General features: G+C 42.0%; 1 protein-coding gene across 5 annotated transcripts in view; it reads left to right on the forward strand.

Moving 5' to 3' along the window:
- The window catches only part of gtdc1 (glycosyltransferase-like domain containing 1), a 45,521-nt gene continuing 17,895 nt past the window's right edge, over positions 1-27,626 (forward strand). The window contains exons 1-9 of one of the 5 annotated variants that reach the window (XM_055504831.1): positions 1-96; positions 3,804-3,985; positions 4,667-4,834; positions 5,788-5,961; positions 10,375-10,428; positions 10,658-10,774; positions 12,159-12,268; positions 12,976-13,120; positions 21,346-21,429. In XM_055504831.1, the coding sequence (XP_055360806.1) occupies positions 52-96; positions 3,804-3,985; positions 4,667-4,834; positions 5,788-5,961; positions 10,375-10,428; positions 10,658-10,774; positions 12,159-12,268; positions 12,976-13,120; positions 21,346-21,409 (1,059 nt within the window). In that variant the 5' untranslated portion in view covers positions 1-51 and the 3' untranslated portion in view covers positions 21,410-21,429. Of the gene's footprint in view, positions 97-3,803; positions 3,986-4,666; positions 4,835-5,787; positions 5,962-10,374; positions 10,429-10,657; positions 10,775-12,158; positions 12,269-12,975; positions 13,121-21,345; positions 21,430-25,624; positions 27,243-27,626 lie in introns of those variants that run through there. The other 4 variants (XM_055504832.1, XM_041068792.1, XM_029137456.2 and 1 more) reach the window with 4 other exon arrangements.

Below are 27,626 nucleotides of genomic sequence, written 5' to 3' on the forward strand. Positions count from 1 at the left end.
CATTTTCTGCTCAGGAAGAGAAGATTGACGCATAAAATGACGTCATGACGCATGGCAACGTCTGCTATCGTTGGCGCCGGACTAATGCAGTCAGAGGTGAGTCTCTGCGGGATCCAAGAAATTTTCTGTGAGCTGATTTATGTTCGCGTTTGTTCTCCGGTGGAGACACCGAGCACCTTGTCCACGTTGGAGAGGTTGTTACGGCAACGACTGGGGAGTCGAAGGGGTGTTTTTCTACCGGGAGGTATAAACGTAGCTGAAGTAGCTAGCAGGGCTAGCAGGCACTGGTGTAATTATAGTTTTAGTAATAATAATTATAATATAAACTTCATTGATCCTAGCAGTGCAGGGAGCAGGTCCCTTTAAAAAAATCGAATGAATCCTTTAGGTTAACCTTTACGACATTACGATGAACGTGTGTTTAAGATAAGTGGTACTTACACATGTACACATGGCACACGGCTTTGCTGCACTGCTTGAAATGTGGCACAACAATCAATGTGGACAGCGCTAGTTAATAGTTGTGTTGTTAAGTCTTGGGCACTGATGCTGCACATGTGAATATAATGTTCTCTCTCCTCTGCAGCAGTTGTCTCTTATGAATAAGAGAAGCTGAAAGATTTTTATATTCAGAAAATAATTTATATAATCACTGGTGTTTTATATTGAAATACACAATATGAAAAATTCAGCTATTGATAACACAAATATTTTTTTCTCAGTTCTATACAATATTCTGTCAGTTTTATAGACATTTCAGACTTGTTTGGCCCAATATGACGTTCACCAAGCCTAAACTCATACTGTCAAATGCTAAGCTTGAGATTCAACATGAAAATATCCCATTCCACATTTTGTTGCCACATTCATCAGAATGGTGTATATTTGAATAATATATGACCCCCTTAGTCCCAATAAAAATCCCATACAGTACCGACTGCTAAGGACTTCGAGGAAAGCTTTAGTGAACCCAACCTTCATTTCATTTGCGGGATGGGAGCTGTGACATCAAACACACAGAGGTGTTCCTCCCATATTTCAGCGGGTAGAAATCAAACAACATATGATGATATTCTTATCAGTATATACCTAACTGTCATCCTGCTTTGAAAGTGCAGCTTTAACCTGAGGCTTGACTTGATGGTTCAAGATCAGTGACTTGGTAGCTAGATGGATGACATCATCCAGTCATGTCAGATGAGTTTCTGCAGCGCCCACACATTGATCATGAAGAAGCAAAAAACATTTCCAATGTGATTCCACTGACAGACTTTAGTTTCCAGCCCCACAGACCTGGCTGAGTCAGTCTCTGTTGGTGTCTCAGATGACTTCTTAACCCTTTATCAGTTGGATGCATGGGGGGATTCCCTGACGGGGGAAATTGATGACATTAGCCGTTCGTTTCATGTGAGTCAGCAGCCTTCCATGTTTGCAGCAGTGGGCGAGGAAAGGTGTCTAGGTGTGATGCGTTTGCAAAGCTGGAATCCCCCAGTGCGGTTTATGAGGACTGTTTAAGGTGTAATGATCTGTTCAATCCATTTCAGATTTACTAATAAACTTCCTGTCAGCATCAAACACACAGGATGGCCAAGCTGAGCAGAGGTATAGACTTTATTGCAGGATCCAAGTTTTCACATTCCACTGTTATTGTCTTGTTTTTATTTCTTTCACCATTTTATTTTTTTATAGTAATTTATTTTTGCCCCATTTCCTGACTTATCACACTTGTAGACTTTTACAAAGTAAAGTAAAATGCTTTGTTTACCCACAGTGTCTACTTTGGTTCTTTTTTCCTGGATTAAGCTTTTTTTAGATTATTAAATTTATTTTATAAATACTTTTTATTGATATGTTTAATAGTAGCTCCTCATCATAACTTCATCTTCTATTGTAAAGTCTTTATTTTTGTCTGGTTAGTTGATGTCTTCTTGGTTTGTCTTGTTCCAAAATCTTTCCTTGTTGACTTTATTGTAACATTTGACTGTTGTGCAATCTTGATAAATTTTAAATATTTGATTTGTTGCTTATTTTACTGACCCACTTGCTCTCACAGACCAAAAGGAAATCAAAAAAAAAAAAAAAAAAAAATATATATATATATATATATAATATATATACACAAGTAAAAGAGTTCCGTAAACCATCTCTAACCATGAGCTTTAAATTGTAAGCCTGGTCAGAGTCAGATAGACATTGTCCCAGACTTTAGCATGAATGTAAAATGTTTAATGTTTGTGTCACACAATATCATATTAAAGTTTCAGACCCTGTCATTTTCTGTTTCAGGAAACCAGAGTTAATCTGACTATCTTCATCCTTGTCCTCGCTCTGACACACTCACATTTTCATTTTTCAGATTATTTTGACAGCATTCATAAAGTAGATTGCACTATTTTAGCACAATGGAAGACATTATTCAGGCGTTTGCAATCAGATTCTTATTTTTGGCACATTTGCATTTAACCTCTGCTCAACCAGCAGACGAGTATCTGTCTTCCAGCAGCAGCTCATTTCCTTCTCCAAATCTGAGTGGCATTACAGAGCTGCAGGGAGCAGATATTGACTGATTAAGCAGTCTGTGGGCAAACTCTGAGTGCTGCTGCTGCTACATTAGCTCCCATTGTGGCCAGCTAAATGGAGGACAGACTGGAAATCACTGAGAGAGGATTCAGTGGAAGGACAGAAAGTTGTCCACTTCCTCCTGACTGCTATATAAAGCTCTCACATCACATAATAATGGCCTGGGAGCTTTTCTATCAGGACGCATTGTGCTACAAACAGTTGGATATTACTACTGTTCTGTGGTTTATTACTGCAAAGTTGACGAAATTTCCCCGTTGTGGGACTATTTAAGGTTTTCTTATTCTTTTCTTAACTTGTGTCAACAATAATTTATAATCTTCTGACTGAGATGCTCAACACAATGTTGCCTCCACCAGGATGCTGCATGTTACATGTCACTGCTTTTTATTCACTGCTGGACAAACTAAAGTCATTTAATAAATTAGAATTCAGGCAGTGTGCAGCCTCACTCACTTTGACCTTTACTGAGGGTCAACATGACAGCATTCCTGCAAAGTTGACCTGAGAAAACCATCAGTCAAGGTGAAAGCGTGAAGCAGAGAATCTATCACTTAACTGTAAATATTACATTAGTGGCTTGGTACTGTAGCTAAGTAGGTAAAGCATTAGGAAGCACAACGTCCCAGGTTGAAGCCCACCAGGGCTCCTTGAGTAAGATGCTTCGCAAACCATACACCTTACATGGCCACCCAGTGCTCCCCCAGGCAGTGGGTTAAATGCAGAGGACCAATTTTGTTGAGCCATTGTAACAAATGTTATAATAACAAATACCGAGGCTGCTCAGCTTGGCCATAAGGCTTTCATTTTTCTTTTCTATGAAAAGAGTCAGCATGAGTTTGGCAGTTCCCAGGGTTCAGTAGATGACTGTGACATTGCTGTTGCTGTAGGTATTTTGTTCAGTGTTCTGTGAGGAAAGAACCAGGAGGTCATGTTTCTAACACTGAAACTGAGACTGGTGAGTTTACAATCAGCATCAGAAGAAAACATTTCGCTTTTCTGACTTGAAAATGTGTTATAATCTCACCACTTTACTGTCCTTAACTATCTCTGTAGTTATAACGTTTTTCATGTTTTGTCACCCACTGTTAAGTTCAGTGCAGGTATGGCCCCATTTCCTGTTGCAGCTAATCTGTTTATTGTTATTTTCTTAGTTATTATTACAATAACACCATCTAGGGTGAGCCCAAATACTAAGTAATCGGACCATCTCCTGTCTCCAGTGTCCCACAGTCCTGCTGCTGGAGCCCTTTTACGGAGGTTCGCACAAACAGCTGATCGACTTGCTGAAAGCTAACGTTGATGGTTGTTCAGTCTTCACCCTCCCTGCTAAGAAATGGCACTGGAGAGCAAGAACAGCGGCGCTGTACTTCAGCCAGACCATCCCTACCTGCCCATCGTACAGGTAAGACGTCCTTCACAGAACACTGGAGCCAGACATGGCTGTTTCCAGTAAATGGGAGCATTGTAGTCTTTGAAACATCTGACAACTGAGTGGGCAACACACTTTTCACCTGACCTCATTACCCAAGATCCAGTGTGTGGTTTAATGTTCACTAGCTAAAATCTTCAGAAGTAGTTTAATGGATGTTTGTCCAGGAGCCCATAAACTATTAGCTTGGTGTATCTGAGTCTGAGCTCTGATTGTAACCCAGACCTGAGGGTGAAGTAAGGAGCAGTATAGGTACCATATGATTCCTGGTGTAATTGACTCAGGCCTGAACACTGACTCATGATCCGAAAAGGTTTGAATTCTCTGCTGCTTGTGATGTTTCCGTATGTGGGTGCTGACTCATTGTCAGGTTTGATTTTAAATAAGGCAACATGAACGAACACAATTCACTGTTTCATGTTCTGTTGAATCCTGGAGTTTTCTTCACCAGCCTAGTGGGACGTTTTAGACCTTTTAACTTGGGGCCCAAGGCTTGATCAGGAGCCAGAGTGTGAACGGTTCACTGAACATCGCTGAAGCACAACTTCAGTACCTGTATGGGTTTCAGTTCTTAGTCCTGCTCAAAAGATTTGGAGTCTATGTCTTGAGTCGTTTGTTAACCACATGTCTGTCTGTGTGTGCTTATCTCTGCAGAGTCCTGTTCAGCAGCTCAGTCCTTAATCTGTGTGAGCTGGTAGCTCTCAGACCAGATCTGGCTCATTTAAAAAAGGTTCTGTACTTCCATGAGAACCAGCTGCTTTATCCAGTTCGCAAAGACCAGGACAGGGACTTCCAGTACGGATACAACCAGGTCCTCTCATGGTAAACACCAGAGTTTTTTCTTTTACTTTGTATTGTGTGGACAGTAGCATTACCGCGGAAACTACTGTATGCTGTAGACGTGGCACTCTTGGTGCAGCTGTGTGCCGGTTCTGATTAGAGATCATGTGCAGTAGGCTGGACTATATCAGAACCAAGCTGCAGACTCGATGAGGGATTTTAAGTGTTGGATCACAATGCGTGTTCTCCCATTGAACCAAGCTCAAACTTCAGTACACTCAGCCAGATAGTTTTTAATATTCACGTTAAGTACTATCTACTCACTGTTTGTTGCCTCATTGAGCTGGAACCATTTGTCTTAATGAGCCTGTCAGGCTGCCTGTGATTGGTTAACGAGCTGGGCTGACATGATTGGTTAATTACGTGTGTAATCGAAGTGGCTGATGTTGTCATTAATCAGTCGTTCAACAGAAAACTGATTGTTGTTGATCTGCTGGGCAGCATGTCAATCGGTGGCAGTCTCCCTATCTGGGCTAATGTTGTTATGGTAGCATCTATAAGACGTTTGATTGGAGCTGAACCAGATCACTGATGTGAGTGATGGAGCAAAAACACCCCAGGTTCTTTTCAATATGAACTTCAAGCTGAATCCGACATGAATCCAAAGCTTGGTTCTGTTTTTTATTAATGTTTAATGCTGGTGTAAAGGCCAGTTTCTATGTGAATTGACTGGTGATAAATTCTTTGGACACACAAGCGTGGAACCAGCCCTGTAGCCAGACCCTCACACCCTCAGCTCTAAAATTGCTGCTTTTAGCTTGATTCAGTTTTATTTCTACATTCATTTTGAATTCAAAACAGTGGAGAGGACCAACAACTGAAGACTGGAGACACAATGCTCTGAGTCTGATAAATCCTGTAGATGAGGACAAAAACACAAAGCGAATCACATGTAGTGCAATTAAGAAATCATAGTCTGATTGTTTGTGTTCCAGTCTGGTGTCAGATGTGGTGGCGTTTAACTCATGCTTCAACATGGATTCCTTCCTGTCCTCCATCTCCTCCTTCATGAAGAAGATCCCGGACCACCGACCTAGAGACTTGGACCAGCTAATTCGTCCTAAGTGTGTGGTCTTGAACTACCCGGTCCAATTCCCTGATGTCAGCAGGTCAGTTTAATCAGTTTGAGTTGAGTTGTAGTTAGGAGGAAGACCATGCTACTCTGAAGTTTCATCAATCCTGTTAAACTGGCAACTGTGAAGTAATCAGATTATCCTCAGCTGGTCTGTTATACCAAATTTATTTGCTCCAGGTCTACTGTTCAGACAATTCAGGTTGTAAGAGGTTTTATTCTCTGAAGGTGTACAGTAAGATATCATGACATCAGTGTGGGGATAAACACCTGATTCATCTCAGTCCTGGACTCTGTTCCAGACAAACTCCATCTGGTGCCTTTTTAGTTTAAGTCAGAGCTGCTGCTTTTATATCTGGCAGTCTAACAAGGATTACTTGTTACACTGCGTGCAGCCTATAAACCTATAAACTGAACCACAGGCTCCAGGAGAGATGGGGAGACTGTTTATTGGGATCAGGAAAGAAGATTTTTTGTCACAACATTAACATTAAGTAGAAAGGTACTGTCCCATATGGGCATTAGGCTGAATGGATGAGTGCAATCAAGGTCGCTGTTATGATCCGCCACCCAAGATAGCGGCTGGAGTCCTTGGGGGTCCATTTAGACATAGTCAGAGCGAGCCATGGGTAAATGAAACAGTTTGTTTTATCCAAACACAAACAACACAAAACAATCCTTCAAAACTAAACAAAATATACCAGAAGGCATGAATCAACAATAGTTAGAGGCACGGCCTGAAGAAACGATAGCCAGAGGCACGGCCTGAAGAAACGATAGCCAGAGGCATGGCCTGAAGAAACGATAGCCAGAGGCACGGCCTGAAGAAACGATAGCCAGAGGCACGGGAGAAGGTGTGGTCCAGCCCAGGATCCTGACCGGTCACTCCTGGACTGCTTGGACACATGGACTTGGACTCGGCCCACCCTTCCTGGGGAATGGCCTGGAATGTGGGCTTGGGGTGTCTAAAAGCCTTGAGACCTTCTTGGCACGTTCATTGGCCTGTTTATGGTCAGTGTATTCGTGGGATCCATCTATCAATCAACCTTTGAGTGCTCGATTTTTCTAATTTAATAGTGATTGACCCAAGGTAGCAGCAACCTGCAGAGAGACACAAAGGCAGCACATCCATCACAACTCAGCGGCAAGATGCCAGCTTTTCTCTGGGTATTGTTTGAGTGGAATCAAAGCATGTGGACCCCACATGATCAGCAGGTGTCTGATTTTAGAGAACTCCAGGCTTTTCTTCTTTATTCTGTTGAGTTTGTTGTAGGGGTTTAACTGGCTCAGGTGTTTGATCAAAATATTATATAAAGATGTTTGATAATGATTGATGTGCTTCTTTCTGGTTCCTACCCCACCAGACTCCATTCTGGTTTTGTTTATTTTTGCAAAATGACAAGGGTCTCTCTTTGTATCATGGAATTAGGATGGGCCTGTTTTGTTGCTGCTGGTTTCTTTATTTTGGATTTAGTCTTTTTTTGTTGGAATCAGACTGAAAGACCAAAATCTAGACCTGGTTTGTTTTAGATGAAAATACTTTGAAGTAAGGTCTGTCTTTCGATACTTCCTTCCTTTGGATAGCAGAGTTTCAAAGGCCTGGTTTAGGATTAAATCACATTTGTAATTAGGATTAGGGTTGTGGTTAGGAAAGCATCAGAGTCCTTCGTCCAGATTAGACTGATGAGCATGTGAATTGTTGTACTGTACATTTTCGCAAGGTTGTGTGGTGTGAGGCCAGTCTTTAGTTAGGACAGGCCTACAAGTCCAGGTGGACTAGCTTCACAACCTCATTCAAACACAGGAGAACATCTAATAAATGGAGAGTCCACCGCATGTGGCACATTAATCCTTTATGTCTCATAAGCAACTTTCTGACAGGTAATGTGCCCAAATTCAATTCTATTTATTTTAAATGTCATCAATTATTTTTGCATCTAAAATTAAAATTCGGTGTAGAAATCTACCAAAACCCCAAATCTCAAATGTGAATAAATAACGTACATTGGGATATGGCAACATTTGGGGAGACTTTGTCAACGGTTTTAATTGTTAAATTTTTTGGTCATGTTTTAATGTGTCAGAAGGGTTAAGAGTGAATGAGTAACTCTGGTTTGAACTTAAATTTCTTCTCTTCATCGAGTTACTTCAAACATGCATATGGAGCCAATTGTGGTCGACTGTGGCTTACGAATCCATCTTTAGCCAAGCCCAGCCTCAGCCCCCGCCACCCTGCAGTCCTCAGCAAACGGGTGGAGGTCGGAGCAGAAAGAAGGTGGTCAGCAGCTGTTCTCATCTGTGCAGATTAAACATGTTGAGGGTGTGATTAGGAGAGGAGCTTCCTGCTTCATCAGTCGGCTGTAATCACACTGCAGATGGTGACTGAAGGTTTAACCTCAGTCAGCTGCCTGCGGCCCACCAGGGGTCAAGCTAGAATGCACTGAACACTGGGGAACGCCAGGTGAAGTGAGAATTGAACTCTGCTTTTACTGTATCAGGGCCAGTTTCCTTGAAAACATTTCTCCATATAAACGTCACATAATTTCTCATTGTGTCTAAAACAACCAGAGAAAGAGAAGCCATGAAGCCTTTTAGATTGAATGCTGCATCTTGGTCAGGATGCGCCTCAGGTTGTCTGACCATCAGCTGACTGGAGCTCATCCCAGAATGACTAATGTGGATCTTAATGTGCTTTAATGACCTGCTTAGGCTTCTTGAGTAGATTGCTGTGAACCGCCCTCGGTCTGATCCACAGCTTTGTGCTAACAAGACCAAAACCGTCAACTCAATAGATTTCTTTCGAGGCCTTGGGGCTCAGAGCTAGAGACTCATAAATCAGGTTACAAATACTCAATATCAAAAATGATAGAAATTTTTTCCTGTGACTGATTTGGAGTCAGTCACACATACAAGACCGGGGTTGTCAAACAGTCCTGGTTGATTGTAGCTGCGGGAGTTGGATAAAGCAGTTAGAAAAGAGTTAGAAAAGCACCAGGTTTAACCCTCTGCTCTAAGCCCTGACCTTTGTGTTTAACTGGAGACAGTGATGGAACCAGTGAGTGTGTCCCTGTTCCCTAGTGGTTACGCTCCCATTCCATGTTGTCACAGCAGTGTCTGGATTCATATTGACATTAATGAAATAAATAAAAGCTGAAGAGAAACAGGTAAACATTGTTTGTGCATGTTCTTAAGACGCACATACAAGTTCTCTATAGAAGTCACACTTCAGCCAATAGTATGTTGGTTCTAACATATTCTGGGCAACTTTGTCTCTACACACAGATATTCAAAGGTGTGCTACCTTTACTTGCTATGGGAAATTTCCGGAAGCTGCTGGGCTAGTGAGGCTAACAGATTCTATGTGTAAAGATGCTGGTCTCTCGGGGGAAGCAGAAGAAACCTGATATTAAAGCAGCAGGGCTTCAGCTTCTAGTAATTTCTATTTCTGCCTAAAGCAATATTGTCGTGTGATGTGAGTTGCTGCAGCTTCAGACTCTTTGTTGCCAATAAAGTACATGATTTCTGACCTTCATCTTTAATCAGCCTCAGCGGTGAGGTCATCACACAGATTACAGTTGACTTATCAATTACATAATTGACCCCTCCCTCCACATGTTTTTATTGCTGCCAGTCAGACATCTAATTTCTAAAATGGATTATTGAATCCAGTTTTGCCTGAAGTTCCACAGCTGAGTGAGTTGAATGTCAACTTTTAGAAAACTCTTAGTTAATATAATGTCCTCAGTATTACTGCATGTTTAGTGTCAGCCTGCTTTATTTAGAGTTACCTGGAATGTAAAGGATACAGTAACCGAAAACACACTCTCCCCGTTAGTCTGTGTGTTGGTTTGGCACCCTAGTTTCTCTCTGGTCCCTTTACCAATATGGCCTGTCCTAACTGGGTGGTGAATGATTGCGCCAAGTCACATCAACATGTTCCTAGAAGCACATGTGGAGGTGGAAGTCCTTGTTCTAATGTAGCCACACAGAGATCAGTCATCTTAATCCTGAACAGGTAGAATTGTTGGCCTCTACCTTGTGTTCTGGTCATAAATGTTGTGAATTGTTATAAACTAAATTGAATTAAATCTTCTTGTGTTTACGTGTCTAAATGTTTACGTTTCAATCATTCATGTTTCATTTTCTACATTTGTGCTGAAAGATCAGGAGGAAACCTTTTGTGTATCTGAAAACATGTATGTAATGATAGTACAGAGTCTACAGTGTCTTTCCCTTGGCGACGGTGTTCACAAGGACCACAACCAAGCAGTACATGAGACAGGAAGTCTTCTCCAGTTTTCCTGTAGCTTATTAATTGCTGTTCGCTTTAGCCACAAGGCTTGTTGTTGACTGTCAAAATCTTGAAACCTCTTCATTCTGATGATGTATTTGTGTCCTGATTTAAAATGATTCAGTATTCACTGGCTGCTTTTGCTTGATGTGTTTTCAGGCTGCTGCCCAAATACAAAGTGGCCCGCAGACAGACGGAGCTCCAGCCTGTAGGGTAAATATCTAGTCTTCCTTTACCTTACTGACTTATATTTACATTACATACATATGATAAAACAATAACAACAACAAATTTCTAAACAAAAGGAAATAAGGAACATAGATTTAAATATATTGACACTCTCAATTATTCTCACTCTGAAATCTCAACCGTTGACTAAATGACTAAAAAAAAGGACTAAAAAGAACACAGGAGCTAATTAAAGTTTCCATGTCCCTGACAGGTCTGTGGAGCTTCCATATCAGTCCACACCTGAACCCACAACTACCCAGAATCCTAGTATGGAAGAAGCCACTGAAGCCCTGCTGAAACCTTTGCATATTGTCTGGCCTCACAGGTGGTATGTTACACACTAGCTGTCAGAAGCACACAAGATGGGAACCGTAAAACAAGGGTGTGTGTGTGTGTGTGTGTGTGTGTGTGTGTGTGTGTGTGTGTGTGTGTGTGTGTGTGTGTGTGTGTGTGTGTGTGTGTGTGTGTGTGTGTGTGTGTGTGTGTGTGTGTGTGTGTGTGTGTGTGTGTGCGCGCACGCGCGCCTTTTCTCTTGTATCAGTAACAAAAGCAACAGCCGTCATGTAATCTGCTATGAACTGAGCAAAGCAGCCTCAGATTACAGCGGTGACGAGACCAACGCTTCTCCTCTGAGAGGTTCTGTTAATCTCTGAAGCTTCATCTGTTTTCCAGTTTAATCTGTGCATGGCCTGGATCCTCAGATTACAGCTCTGTCTTATTCCTGTTGCTTTCCAGGGGAGGGGGGGGGGTCAACAGCTGTGTCAGGTGAAGAAGCTGCAGCAGTTGGGGAGGGTGGGGGAGCTTTTTGTTGGTAGTTTACCTCCAGATGACTGTACCAGGAAAAAAAAAATATAAACAGCAGGTGGTGGAAACCGAGGCTCCACTTCAGTCAGCTGCTGTCAGAAATGCCATGAAACACAGAACTACTGCTGCTGGGCTTTTACAGTAAGTCATGTCTAGAGGAGCCAGGCTTCACAAGGTTCCGCCTCATGGACTACTTTACATCTACAGGAGAAGGAGAAAGAATCAGCTGCATTAAGACTCCTTTGCCTATCTTAATTAGCTCTGGTTCAGTTTTTGGCTTCAGCCTCACATTGTAAATCGCTGTAAATAATATTTGAATTTTAAAACGGACCTCTTGGGTTCAAAATAAAGCAGAATATTTAATCAGTCGTCTTTGAATGAGACCATCACAGTTTGCTCATCATGGATATTGATGAACTCTGCTTGGCACTGAGCATGCTCACAGAACCTCCTTGAGGAGGAGGATAAGTCAGCATGCAACAGGTCAGAGGTATTGGGCTTTACCAGTACAAATTAATTCAGTCGAACAAACTGTGGTTCTGTTTGTTTCTTTCTGATCAGCTCCAGTTTCTAGGAAAATGATCCTCATATCTGTTTCCTCCATCGGAGTTGTCTGATTGGACACAAGAAGCTCATCATCCAGCCAGAAATGGCTCTTCACCCAGAATAATCTCTGGGTCCAGAGGGAGACATAGAGCTTAATAAGCCGTTCATGAACATCCCACTACGTTTTGAGTTTTACATTGTTGTTGATTAATAAATATAAGCTTCTAAAATAATAAAAAAGTACTACTAGTTAAATATCAACTGACCCACTCAATCCAAAGACCAAAAAGACGACATAATTTTCATCATGTGTGTCTTTCAGAGCAAACTGCACGTTTCAAAAGCCTTTGTTTGTTTTAAAGGGAACACGACAAAAACCCGGATCTGTTCTTCAGCACTCTTCTCCGACTGAAGGAGAAACAACTGGATTTTAAGCTGTCTGTGCTGGGAGAGACGTTTACTGATGTCCCAGGTACAACATAGACACACAATGTGGTTCAGCTTCACTGATGACCTCTAACCCTGTCAAGACCAAAGATTGTATGTGACGACAGATGCTCCACTCTGTTTCTAAAGTGTTTGCCCATAGAGGATCCTACATAGAGGATGTGTCATCTCTTTTAAAGTATGTACAGTAAAACTGGGAGTATTCAGATTGGCCACCACTGGTCTGCGCTGACCCGATGTCTGACTTTGAGTTTTAGAACTACGCTGTCTTTAGTTGTTCGACTTGCTTGTGACCCTTCCGATTCTCCCTGTTTCTGCAGTTTTATTTTTGTCTGGAGGAAAGCAGTGAGCATGTGAGGATGAGAGATCAGAGTTTCTAATTGTTAAAACACACCATGTATCATCAGCTGATGATGCTATAATGAGAGTCTGTGTATGTTTTAGTGTGAGGAACACACTCTAAGATATTGAGGCATAAAGTTTTACTGCAGCATAAACAGCAACAGTAAATCCAGCTTCATCGGCTGATTAGTTTTATGAAGCAATCACATTAGGCCTTTGATTTAGTTAACAGGGTTAGGGTATTGATTAGTTTCACCTCAGGTTTTCTTCCGCAACTCAACACTTTGTTGGAGAACATGTCATATTTTGTTACTTATATACTTGTAATAATGTCAGAGAGCTGGCCCAGTTTCACGTGCTTGGTTCTATTTGTCCCTTGTTATCCTGTAGAGATCTTCTCTGAGGCCAGACATCTGCTGGACCCCCACATCCTGAACTGGGGTTTCCTGTCCAGTAAAGAAGATTACCTTGGAGTGCTGTGTCAGGCCGACGTGGTTGTCTCCACAGCCAAACACGAATTCTTCGGCGTGGCCATGTGAGTGACTGCACAGTTATCTGTCAGTGTGCGTCCAAATCCAGACAGCTTGTTTTAGATGAAAACACATTCACCAGCAGGAAGAGGAACCCAAATGAAAGACAAACATGTTCAGATTGAACATTTAATCTCAGAAGGTTTTGAGTCTCAAGGCTTCACTTTCAGTAAAATCACAGTGTCTTTTTTTTCTGTGTCCTCTGTCTGGCAGTTCAAGCAAATAGCCTGTATTAGGCTGATATTGTGATGGACAGTTTTGCTTTTTCAATAGGAGTGTATAAGTAATATATAGTGTGGAGCTGTGTGTATGTGTGTATGTATGTATGTCTATATATATATATATATATATATATATATATATATATATATATACACACACATACATACATGTATATATATATACACATACATACATGTATATACAGATATACACATACATACATGTATATACAGATATACACATACATATATATGTATGTGTGTGTGTGTGTGTGTGTGTGTGTGTGTGTGTGTGTGTGTGTGTGTGTGTGTGTGTGTGTGTGTGTATGTATGTATGTATGTATGTATGTATGTATGTGTGTATATATATATATATATATACACATATATACATTTACATATATATATAGCTCGCTGGATAGCTCAATCGGTAAAGTCACAGGACTTGCATGCGGGGGGTTCCCGGTTCGAATCCCCGTTAGGGCGAATAGGCATTCAGTGTGGGCAAGACCCTTCAAGCTACCGCCTACCTCATATCATGAGAGACAATGAACCACATGAGCTACCGGCTCAGACGTCGCCCGGTCTAACAAGGTCTGTGTCAGGTGACAGTAGCCCAGTCTCTGTTGGAATGCTACTACTCAAGTAACCCTAGTCAGAGGGGCTACATGCAAAGAATGTGCGGTGAATGAGAACGGAGAAACCGGCGAAGCAACTAGTAGCAAATGGGTAGGTTTCACCATCTCCCCAACCGGAAATTGGGGTACGAAGCCCCAATAAGCAGTTGTCCTGTTAGCTGCAAACCGCACCAGCGCACGCTGGAGGTCCTGGCCTGATGAAGCCGAGTGTGAAGCGGCTGGGATGAGAATCAGTTCCTCCAAATCTGAGGCCATGGTTCTCGACCGGAAAAAGGTGGTTTGCTCTCTCCAGGTTGGAGGAGAGTTCCTGCCCCAGGAGGAGTTTAAGTATCTTGGGGTCTTGTTCACGAGTGAGGGAAGGAAGGAGCGTGAGTTTGACAGACGAATCGGTGCAGCGGCTGCGGTAATGCGGTCGGTGTATCGGTCCGTCGTGGTGAAGAGGGAGCTGAGCCAAAAGGCAAAGCTCTCAATTTACCCGTCAATCTACGTTCCTACCCTCACCTATGGTCATGAGCTTTGGATCATGACCAAAAGGGCAAAGTCACGGATACAAGCGACTGAAATTAGCTTCTTCCGCAGGGTGGCTGGGCGCTCCCTTAGAGATAAGGTGAGGAGCTCAGTCACCTGGGAGGAGCTCGGAGTAGAGTCGAGTGTGAAGCGGCTGGGATGAGAATCAGTTCCTCCAAATCTGAGGCCATGGTTCTCGACCGGAAAAAGGTGGTTTGCTCTCTCCAGGTTGGAGGAGAGTTCCTGCCCCAAGTGGAGGAGTTTAAGTATCTTGGGGTCTTGTTCACGAGTGAGGGAAGGAAGGAGCGTGAGTTTGACAGACGAATCGGTGCAGCGGCTGCGGTAATGCGGTCGGTGTATCGGTCCGTCGTGGTGAAGAGGGAGCTGAGCCAAAAGGCAAAGCTCTCAATTTACCCGTCAATCTACGTTCCTACCCTCACCTATGGTCATGAGCTTTGGATCATGACCAAAAGGGCAAAGTCACGGATACAAGCGACTGAAATTAGCTTCTTCCGCAGGGTGGCTGGGCGCTCCCTTAGAGATAAGGTGAGGAGCTCAGTCACCTGGGAGGAGCTCGGAGTAGAGTCGCTGCTCCTCCACATTAAGAGGAGCCAGTTGAGGTGGCTCGGGCATCTGGTTCAGATGCCTCCTGGACGCCTCCCTGGGGAAGGTGTTCCGGGCATGTCCCACCGGTAGGAGGCCCCGAGGAAGACCCAGGACTCGCCAACAAAATTCTTGGTTGAACACAATGAACCATCTATTAAGTAAACAGCACCAGAAGTCTTAGTAACTGCTTCTGGTCTTACAATCAATGTATGTTACTTATATATAAAATAAATAAATATAAAAGACTAAAGAAAAGATGCACCACACAGCTTGGCTATAATACACGTATACAAACATCTGGCATTTTCTTGCACTGGACAAAGCCCAAAAAACCTTGCTTTCGCTTACTGTTACATATGTCTATACTTTACTTGTTAAAATGAAATTCCTCCATAATTAACTTTTGAAGTTCTATAGTGCTCTTTTCTGGCAATTCCCTCCACAACAATTATTGTGTGGCTATTTGTTTTGTTTTGGGACATACTTTGTTCCATTAAAATACTTATAGAATACAATAGAGTGTCCATATTGGATTTAAATACAAAAGCTGATGTGGCCCATAATGACCCCCAGTGTTTCCCACTTGATGTGATCAAGTGTAAAAAAACTTAAACAATTAGTTCACTGAGAATAAAGTAGAACTTGTACTTCAATATGGTAAATATTTACTTAAAGTGTACTAATAATACATATTACAATTAGAGTAAGAATTACATGTTTGTATAAGTGTGTGCACATACAGTCGTAGCACTTCAAAGCGACCACCTTTTTTATCGCAGTACGTGCGCGTCGCCAGCGCGCCACGGGTGCGTCCCCGACTAAAAATCAGGGTGCTAGTCTCCAGTCTCCACCAGGTGGTGCAAAGATGTGAGGTCCGATTTTTAAATATTATAGATTATTATGCGTCTTTGCTCGCTAGTGCTCTAGTGTTGTGTCAATTGCCGAAGCTGCTGATGTTTTTACAGTTTTGAGGCCAGCCGAGAGACACAGTCCCTCCTCCAGCCAATCCAATATTCAATTCAATTCAATTCAATTTTATTTATATAGCGCCAAATCACAACAAAGTTATTTCAAGGCACTTTACAAAGTAAGGTTTAAAACCTCACACAACTAAACCCAACAAATCCCACATACAGCAAGCATTTAATTTGACAGCAACAGTGGAGAGGAAAAACTCCCTCTCTAACGAGGAAGAAACCTCCAGCAGAACCAGACTGGATGTGGGCGGCCATCTGCCTCGACCGGTTGGGGTGAGAGGATAGAGAGATAGAAAAGCACAGCAACAGCAACAAGCAACAACAAGCAACAACAGAGCACAGACAGGATGGTAGGACCAGGGACTGGATGCAGGCAGGATGGTTGGATCCGCAGCTGCCCATCACAGACACCAAACTTTGAGTCCAATGATACCTGTGGGTGAGGACAGAGAGGGAGAAGGGGTGGGGGGGGGAGAGAGGAGAGAAGCACAACTACTGGACAGAAAGAGACAAGGTTAGTTAAACATGGGACAATGATGGGAGGTTATGGGACAGAGGAGGTAGAAGGAAACAGAGGAGCTCAGTGTATAAATTAAGTCCCCCAGCAGTCTATGTCTATTGCAGCTTAACTAAGAGATGGTTCCTGTGACTAACAATAATTGCCAGTGACCTGAACCATCTCTAACTATAAGCTTTATCAAAAAGGAAGGTTTTAAGCCTAATCTTAAAGGTGGAGAGTGTGTCAGCTTCTCGAACCTGAAGAGGGAGCTGGTTCCAGAGGAGAGGAGCTTGGTAGCTAAAAGCTCTGCCCCCTGTTCTACATTTAAACACTCTAGGAACCGCAAGTAGCCCAGCGCTCTGAGAACGAAGTGTTCTGCTGGGAGCATAAGGAACTATAAGGTCTTTAAGATAAGAAGGAGCTTTATCATTGAGTACTTTGTATGTGAGTAGGAGAATTTTAAATTCTATCCTACATTTTACAGGCAGCCAGTGCAGAGAAGCTAATGTAGGAGAAATGTGATCTCTCTTTCTAAGTCCTGTCAGAACTCTGGCTGCAACATTTTGAATGAGCTGTAGGCTTTTTAAGGAGCTGTTAGGACATCCTATGAGTAAGGAGTTACAGTAGTCCAGCCTAGAGGTAACAAATGCATGGATCAGTTTCTCTGCATCGCTCTGAGAGAGGATGCTTCTGATTTTAACTATATTTCTAAGGTGGAAGTAGGCGGTTCTGGAGATTTGTTTAATGTTTGATGTAAAAGAGAGATCCTGGTCAAACATGACACCAAGGTTCCTCACAGTAGAATCTGAAGCTAATGTTATGCCATCCAGGGTGGCTATCTGACTCAATAGTGTCTCTCTCAGATTTTTAGGCCCAACAATAAGAATCTCGGTTTTATCTGAGTTTAGTTGAAGGAAGTTTTGGGACATCCAGGATTTGATGTCTTTTAAACAACCCTGAATTTTGACTAGTTGATCTGTTTCATTTGGTTCCAAGGACATGTATAGCTGAGTATCATCTGCGTAAAAATGAAAATTAATAGAATGCTTTCTAATAATCTCACCTAGAGGAGACATGTATAAGCTAAACAGAATTGGACCCAGCACAGAACCCTGTGGAACTCCATAGCTAATCCTTGTGCGTGTGGAGAATTTATCATTAACATGAACAAACTGGAATCTGTTCAACAAATAGGATTTAAACCATCCCAAAGCTGTTCCATTAATCCCGATTCTATGTTCTAGTGTCTGTAATAGAATGTGATGATCAATTGTATCAAATGCAGCACTAAGATCTAACAGGACAAGGACAGAAACTAGACCATTGTCCGAAGCTAATAGAAGATCATTAGTGACTCTAACCAGAGCTGTTTCTGTGCTATGATGTTTTCTAAATCCTGACCGAAAATCTTCATACAGGTTATTCCCACTAAGGTGGTCAGATAATTGTTTAGCCACGATTTTTTCCAGAATCTTGGAAATAAAGGGTAAATTTGAAATGGGCCTATAGTTGGCTAGTTGTCCAGGGTCAAGGGTTGGTTTTTTCAATAGAGGTTTGACCACAGCCACCTTAAAAGCCTGTGGTACATAGCCTAGTTGTAAAGATTGGTTGATTTGATTTAATATGGATGAGCTGATTAAAGGTAGAACTTCTTTGAGTAATCTGGTTGGGATTGGATCTAAAAGACAAGTGGACGACTTGGAAGAGTTAATTATTGAGGTTAACTCCATATGAGTTATGGGGGAGAAGCTGTCTAGGTAAGACAGAGGATTTAATAAATTTAAAGTTGATGGATCTAGACAGTGCTTTCTGTCATTTGGAAGAAGTCGCTGCTGAATGTTTTTTCTAATGATGATAATTTTATTAGTAAAGTAGTTCATAAAGTCATTGCTGCTGAGATTTAAGGGGATAGTAGACTCAATACAGCTATGACTCTTTGTCAGCCTGGCTACAGTGCTGAAAAGAAACCTGGGGTTGTTTTTGTTTTCCTCAATTAGGGAGGAATAATATGTTTTTCTAGCAGCACAAAGTGCTTTTTTATATTTCATTAGACTGTCCTTCCATGCAATGCAGTTTACATTTATTTTGTTGGAACGCCACTGTCTTTCTAGTTGTCTAGTCCTTTGCTTTAGACTGCGGATGTCTGAGTTATACCACGGAGCTAACCTCCTCTGATTCACTGTCTTCTTCTTCAGAGGAGCCACTGTGTCTAACATTGTACGTAGAGAAGCTGCAGCATCATCTACAAGACAGTCAACCTGTTCATAAGGATTAAGGTGACTGTTCTCTGTGTATCTGCAAGACATTGAGGCAAAAGATGATGGAATCATCTGCTTGAATCTGGCAACAGCATTGTCAGATAAACATCTGCTATAGTAACATTTCTTTCCAGCTGTTATAGGGTCAGTTGTGCTAAATTCAAAAGTTAATAAGAAATGGTCAGATAACAGAGGGTTTTGGGGAAGAACTATTAAATTATCAATTTCAACCCCATATGTCAGGACAAGATCTAGGGTGTGGTTAAAACGATGAGTGGGTTCATTTACCTGCTGTGTAAAACCAATAGTGTCTATTAAGGAGTTAAAAGCAGAGCTGAGACAGTTGCTGTTAACATCTACATGAATGTTAAAGTCTCCCACTACAATGACTTTATCTGTGCTAAGAACCAAGTCAGATAAGAATTCAGAGAATTCAGTTAAGAACTCTGAATATGGAGCAGAAGGACGGTAAACAATACAAAACACAACTGGTTTCTGAGTTTTAGAGTCTGGGTGAGAAAGGCTCAGAGTGAGGCTCTCAAATGAGTTATAACTATGTTTAGGTTTAGGAGTAATTAATAAATCTGATTTATAAACTGCTGCTACTCCTCCACCTCTACCTGTACTTCTTGGAACATGATAGTTGATGTGACTCATTGGAGTCGACTCATTTAAAGTAACATATTCATCCTGCTGCAGCCAGGTTTCAGTGAGACAGAACAGATCTATGTGATGGTCACTTATCAAGTCATTTATTAAAAAGGATTTAGATGAGAGAGATCTGATATTTAATAAACCACACTTTATTAGCTTACTATTACTTTGTTCCGTAAGAGGAACTGTTTTGATGTTTATTAAATTCTGGTAAGTCACTCCTCTTTGATTTGTTTGTGACTTGTATAGTTTAGGTGGTCGAGAAGCAGACACAGTCTCTATGCGATAACTAAGACTAAGAGTGGGTCGCGGCTGTAGAGAACATGCAGAGAGGCGTGTAAGACTGCGACTCTGCGTCCTGGGCTCCACTCTGAGTTGTCAAGCAGTGGGGGGACTAAGCAACATGGCCATGTTACTAGAGAGCAGAGAGGCTCCGTTCAACGTGGGATGGACGCCGTCTCTTCTAGTCAGCCCAGGTTTTCCCCAAAAAGTGCTCCAATTAGCCACAAAGCCCACACCGTTTGCAGGACACCACCTAGACAACCAGCGGTGGAGCGATGACAGCCGGCTATACATGTCATCGCTGGTCACATTGGGGAGGGGTCCAGAGAAAACTACGGAGTCCGACATTGTTTTGGCGAACGAACACACCGACTCAATGTTAGTTTTAGTGACTTCCGATTGGCGTAACCGGGCGTCATTAGCTCCTGCGTGTATTACGACCTTAGCGTACTTATGTTTATCCTTAGACAGGAGCTTAAGATAAGACTCAATGTCGCCCGCTCTGGCCCCAGGCAAACACCTAACTATGACCGCTGGATTCTCTAACTTCACGTTTCGGACTATGGAGTCACCAATGATCAGAGTGGGTTTCTCAGCGGGTGTGTCGCTGAGTGGGGAAAATCTGTTTGAAACGTGAAGCGGTTGGTGGTGCACCGTGGGCGCCTGCCTAAAGCTAAGTTTCTTACGAGCCGTGACCCAGTCGTTGCCCAACTGCCTGGGACCTGCCGGGGGACTGGTAGCAGCTAAGCTAGGAGGCTCCGCACCGGCTAGCTGGCCTGTTTTCTAAAGTGCGAAGCCGAGACTCTAAGTCTAACAACCTCGCCTCCAACCCTGCAACTAGCGTACACCTATTACAGATACCATTACCATCACTAAAGGAGGCGGAGGATAAGCTAAACATAAGACACACCGAGCACCGAACAGAGCGAGAGGGAGAGGAAAAGGGGGAAGCCATAGCAGGAAAGTAAGCTAGGAGCTACGCTAGCGGAGAAAACACTTAGATAACAGTGTAAATTAGCAGGACGTTTAATGAAAGGAAAAGATGCTTGAGTGTTACAAGCTTGTTTTGCAACTTTTAGCAGTCGCTATCGGATATAAAACGATAATATTTAGAAAAGAGCGGAGAGTAACGCTGTACACACACAGCGGCAGCAAACCTCAGTAACCGGAAGTGACGCGATACGCTTACCGTCAGTCAGCCGATTACCCTCCGTCAGCCGATTACCCTCCTAGAATGATATAAGTATAATAACATAAAATAGGAATCTATATTTATTCATCAAACTGTGTTATAAATGTATTTTATATGTATATCTGTACTCGTCTTTTGGTTTGTTGATCATGAGGAAAAAATACAAAACAAACTTGGTTTTCGTTTCAGCTCGTAATATGAAGCAGACAGTGATGTGACGTTCCAACGATGGTGCTGAGGAGCCACTTATTCATAGGCAGATGACTTGGATCAAGTTGTCAATACGCGCTAGTGTTTGTTGTCAATTGCTAATGTCGCCGCTGTCTTTATACAGTATGTCCTCGTGTTAAAGTGTCGGGTCCGTGTACGTTTTAACGGTTTGATTTTCCCTTCCAGAATAAAAGCTGGGAAGACGAGAAAACACGTCGTTTTAGAACGTTTTAAACCCGGAGGACCTTAATGTGTCTGGACACGCTCCCAGTAAGTCCACTAACCTTATATTGTAACGAGAAAGCCCCACCATCTCGTTTAAAAAGGACAAACGGCATTTATGCAAAGCAGCGTGTTAAAAACGAATAAACGAGCTGAAAACTGTGTTTTCAAAACCAGACACATTAATGGATTTAAAGCCGTTTCCAGTTTTCTCGTTTCGGGGAAAAACGAATCGACTGTGGCATTGGAGCATTTTGCCAGAATGAGCTTTGCAAAGAGAGGACACTTGGTTTCCAAACCGCGACCTAAGCATCCCCCCAAACTCCACGTTTGGGAAATGATTTCTAGGTGGGGACCAGGACTGATTATTTTTGAGGGGATTATGGATAGACAGTTTTTCGAGGAGTCCATAATCAAACGCACAGTGGGGCCATATATTAGAAAGTATTTTGAAACACGGCATCGGTTTTTCCAGGATGACCCCAAACATGTCGCTGCAAGAGCCTATCTGGAAGTGGAAGGAATCAGCTGAGTGCGAACACCGACGAAGTCCCCTGATCAGATCCCCTACTAATTAAACAACATCTTTTTTCTAAAACCAATGATCTTTTTCTTATACTACTGACATTAAAAACCTTTCACTTCACCCCTTTTAAACGCAGTTCTTATGGACGTTCACATAAAATCTGTAAGAGGATTTTATTTATTATAAATAAATACATTGTATGAAATCTTTCTCTATGGCGCGTCAGAACGTCAGGACTCAGCAGATCAACAACGCATTATTGCAGCAGCTTGTTTGTTTTACATGTGCTTATTATGCACGATAAATGTTAACGTTTTTCACTGAATAAAAACGAAAATAACTCCTGCTCTGCAGCATAAACCACTTTGACCACTTTTAAGTTGGTCACGTTAAACAGTTAAAACAGTAAGACATAGTCAATGTGTCCTTTAAACGGAAGCTGCATTATTATACTTTACGGTAATGACATTTACCACAATATCTGCAGAAAAACAATGTTTTATTACACAGGCAACACAGTAGATTTGGAACTCGCTTCACGCGAGTTACAGCGTCTGATGTTGATTCAGTTCCAAAAGCAAACTTCAAACCCCATCCCCTACTACGTATTGGCACAGAGACATTTACATATTGTCTCCACTCGGTCAATAGGTGTAAAATACTTTAGCTCCGAGACAAAGAAAAACTCCATGGGAGATCGAGCACGTGATCAGCTGCACCTACGTAGGCTGTGAGACGCCAAAACCTTTCACTTGACTTTTTTAAAACGCTCTTCTTATGGTAATTCACACAGGTCTGGCAGACTACCAATGCTAACTTGTAGAGAATATCATATAATAAAAATAAATAAATTGTAATAAACTCTCTCTATGCTATGCCAGAACCCCAGGACTCAGTAGATCTCCGACTCATTAATGCAGCAAGTTGTTTGTTCTGCATATATTGATTCCGCATGAGTAATAAGGACTGTTTTACACTTATTTAGCCGAAGACAAAACTCAAAAGAGAGACACCCATCAAGTTTTAACAAATGTGCAATAAAAATTTAAACAGAAAACGCTTGGAAGCGTTTCCGTTTTATATTCCGTTTATTTCGTTATTACTTCTTTCACCTGTACCACATAAAGTCATTGCAGAGCTACAGCCATGTTCCTACAAGTTAACCAGCTGTTTATTTCGTTATTCCCTCTTTCATGTCCATCTGGTGAATGAAAGTGGGCGGGGCAATCCACGTCCCAGGGCGGGGACACTGGGGGGAAGGGGAAAAATATTGCTATTAGAGCAAATTATTTGGCATCGTGCTTTTATTTTGAAAGGATTTTGAAGAAGTGTGTGCTTAATTGTTATTTTGTAGTTGACTAATCATAATAATAATCTGTGAAATCATTAGGAAGAAGCCAGGTATGACTATAATTTAGTCAAAACATTACGTTGAAACAAACAAAATTGTGGCTGTAGTGACGAGTTAAAGACACTAATGGAAAAGCTGGAAATTTAACAAAAACCACCCAATATTTAAACGCTCTCAAATCGATAACTTTAGAAGATGCGGGGACGCTGATTCACACAGATAAAGTTGATGATAGACGCTTTTGAAGTTGAAATGACGTTTCTACACCAAAGTATTACAATGATTGACGCTGATGAAAGGAGCTTAGTCGATAAAACGTTAAACAATGGTTCTCATAGACAACCATTATAAAAAAAAACAATTAAAAAAATTGAATAACAATAAAAGTTTAAAAGCTGAAAACGTGGAAAAATAATAGCCCCCATCTCCTAAAGATGATACACGTTTAGGAAGTTGAACGATGATCTTACGATGAAGCGTTGAGACGATGAAACCGACTGAAAAACAGGGTGAAATTATAAATAAAGCTGTTGCCAGCTGTCCCATTAATAGGCTTGGTGCTCTTACACTGAGCATCAGGAGTTTGACCTGTCAGTCGAAGCTGCAGCTGCACCATTGTCACCGTGAGACGAAAGGTGGGAGAAAATCATTCTGCTCTGTGAAAGCAGAGTTTTACCTCTGCTAAACAGGCTTCTTGCAACAAAACCATAATACCTATCACAAAAATAACAACTTTTTGAATGTCAAGGCTTTAATGATCAAGTGGTGTGAGTTTTATGTTTGAAGACTAAATATTGTGGCCACAGTCGCAATTTCAAAATGTAGTACTTCTGTGTTGACAAATGGATTAGACTTTATTGGAGGCATTCTGGAATTTTCTGTGATTTGAGGCAGCTATAGACTAAAGATCTGAGGGCTTAACCAGACACATCATTAGAAAGAAGACAAGTATGACTATGAACGAGTGAAAAGAAATATGTCCGTAGAGTGAAAACTGTGACTGTAGTGACGAGGTAAAGACAGAAGTTCTGTGTTAAAAAAAACTAACCCTAGCAGTGACATCACCCACTCTAGCTCACAAAATACACAGACTGTTTTAAAGTTTTAAAGTTTGAGTTATGCTAAAGCAGTTAAAGCTGAAAGGAGACAAAGCTGAAGAGTATATGAAAATGGTTTCCTATTCATTTCAATGGAGATTTTTTTATGAAATAAATTCAAATATATGAAAGATATGAAATGGTTGTATGTAAGCACACTTCTCCTTAAAAAGCTAAATACTTTGATATTTGAATGGTTTCTGTAGCTGAAAGTATGCGGGACTAGTTAATTGCAGAAAAACGGAATAATAATACTAATAATATCTACATAAAGCATTTCCATAAGAAAATGCAAAATGAATGCTTCCATGCTGAATGTATTGCTGAAAATTGCTGATAATAGCTGAAACATTTAAGCATTGGAGGAAGCATGCATGTGCATGTAATTGCTAAACAGTAATAAAAAATTGTGCTATTTAGTGAAATGATTGGTGCTTTTATTTTGAAAGGATATAGAGGAGGTTTGTGCCTAATTACTGTATGTACTGTAAAATAGACATATAACAAAGTCATAATAAACCAATTGAAAGCAGAAATATTGCTATATAAAGCTGAAGATATTAATTTGTGTGTTTATTTTGAAAAGTGTGTGTGGTTAATTGCTAAAGTGTAAAACAGTGTGAATGACTAGTCACAGATTATCCTTTTATAATATAGCTGAAGGTCGCTGATGTATTGAATATATAACTCAATTTAAGTGAAGGAAATCAATGTAGTTATATTAAGGACTGAATGCATAAACATGCCTCCAATGGGAATCAAAACTAGATGTCCTACTCCCGAGTCAAGGACTTATATCATTTAGCGGTGGTGGAAGACGAAAAAGCTGAAGTAAAGATTTTTCTACAAAAGCTTTTATGTTTAAGGAGTAAGAATTGTGGCCACAGTCAAAATTTAAAAATACCAGTCCTTCTGCACATTTTTACTCAAAAGCCTCACAGACAAATGCTTTAGAGTGTATAGGAGAAAGTTTGGAACTCTCTGCGCTTTAAGGCAAGACTAAAGTACAGTATAGGTCTGATGGCCTAAACACACCCATTATTAGAAAGAAGACAAGTATGGCTGCGAACGAGTGAAAAAAATATGGTCAGCGAGTGAAAACTGTGGCTGTAGTGAGTGAAAGTTAAAGACAAAAATTCTGTCTTAAAAACATGTTCTCACACACTAGCTGTGACATCACGCACTCTAGCTCATGCAACACACACTAATGCAAAAGCTGAGAATTCTTTAAAAAACCACCCTATGCTTAAACTGCTATCTTTTTTCTAGGATCACCAGTTGTCAGACAATACAGTGGTGCAGCTAGAGTTGAGTAGCCCCTAACATACCTCCGGTAGTATCCCGCAAAGCCAAGGAACTGCAACACTTCCCTCCGACTGGCGGGCCTCGGCCAATCCTTGACCCATTCAAACTTCTCTGGATCAGTTCTTATGCCTTCGGCAGACACCAAGTGTCCCAGGTACTGGACATCTTCTCTCACTAGCTGACACTTTGAGGGCTTCACCTTTAACCCATGCTCCTTAAGTCGGCTTAACACTAGCTGTAGCCTCTCCAGGTGCTCCTCAAATGTGGCTGAGAAAATTATTAAGTCGTCCAAGTAGATCAGGAGATGTGTGAAGTTGAGGTCACCAAAACAGCAGGTCATGAGTCTCTGGAAGGGAGTACTGAAAGCTGTTTTGTGTTTATCCTGCTCCGCCACTTCCACCTGCCAGTAGCCAGATGTGAGGTCTAAGGTGGAGAAGTACCTGGCTTTTCCCAGAGACTCCAGTGCTTCCTCTATTCTTGGGAGAGGAAAGGCATCTCTTGTGCTGCAGGAGTTGAGCTTCCTGTAGTCTATGCAGAGCCTCAGGGATCTGTCCTTCTTAGTCACAATCACTACGGGTGATGCATACGGGCTCTTACTTGGTCGTATGACTCCTGTAGCTTCCATGTCTCCCAGCATCCTCCGTACATCTTGCCACTGCGATGGGGGGATTTTACGGTATGGAAGACGGAACGGTTTTGTGTCAACCAGGGGGATGCTTCATGCTGTACTGTCTTTGTGTGGCTCTAATCAGTAGAATGCTTTGAAAACACACCTGCATTCTTTTCCAAAAGTTCTTTGAGAAGGGTGCGCTGATGCTCATTTTCCACTGCGGCTCCTCTCAGATCCTCCCTGCAACCTGTCACCACTTGGTCGAAACTCAGGCAGGTCTGGTTACTCCCATTCTCATGATTTTTTCTTTAAAACTCCACAACACTCTCAACTAGAAAAGCCCGTGGTGTGTGAGGCCTGATTGTGACTGAATGTTGAGACAGGTTCAGCACTCTAATTGGGGCACAGCCTCTCTTCACATTAACAAAATTTTGGCGACCACTATATTTGGAGGTAGTCGTATGGCAGGGTTCCCTTCAACCAGATCAGTTTATGTCTTCTTTTGTGGGCCAGCTTTAACTTTGCACCATAAATCCAATTCCTTGCCTCCAGCAATTTTAATTCCATGACCAGCATACATGACGGGCCCAACCATACCATCCATGGCACTCTGCCCACCAGTCCCAACCTCCAGTAATGCTGTACACCATTCTGGATGGCTCTCTTTGACCCGATGTATAAACTGTTCCCCATAGGCTGCTTGAAGATGACCCCTGGACGCTCGGATGATATTAGTTCCCACTAACACTGGGACGGAGGACCGGTACTTGGAGTCTGGAACCACAAATGTCGGCACGCTCCTGAATTCATTCCTCAATAACTTCCTGTCGACGCTTAGGACACCGTAGTAAGGCACATCCTGGCCCCCTGCTGCTTCAATGTACACTTTGGAAGACTCTAATACCTGCTCACGAAGGGTGGGATGATCGCGCAAGTATTTCTGTGTAATACTGGTTATTTGTGAGCCTGAGTCAATGAGAGCCTTGCTTCGAATTCCATTGACCTCTACCTCCCCCTCATTTCGCGGACCTACTAAAAGAGCATCTTCCCGTTGGTTGCGCTGGGCCTGCTTCTTAACAGTGGGGTCTCTCTGTCTGCCCATGGGTGCCCCTACCTCCATTGCCTTCAACAGTTTAAAGGCTGAGCTGGCTGGGATTGCTCCCCCTCTGCTACAGATGTTTGAACCAGGGTTTGGGAGGCCCAACCAGGGTTAAGAGTAGGGAATGTCGCTCTGCAGACTCGAGCGATGTGTCCTAGTTTACCACACCGATAGCATGTTACAGCAGGGCGTTGCATCGCATTAGTTAACACTGGCTGGGGTCTTGGTTGTAAGACAGCAGGTGTAGGGATCCTAGA

Source organism: Betta splendens, chromosome 21 (genome assembly GCF_900634795.4).
Source record: "Betta splendens chromosome 21, fBetSpl5.4, whole genome shotgun sequence".
NCBI lineage: Eukaryota > Metazoa > Chordata > Actinopteri > Anabantiformes > Osphronemidae > Betta > Betta splendens.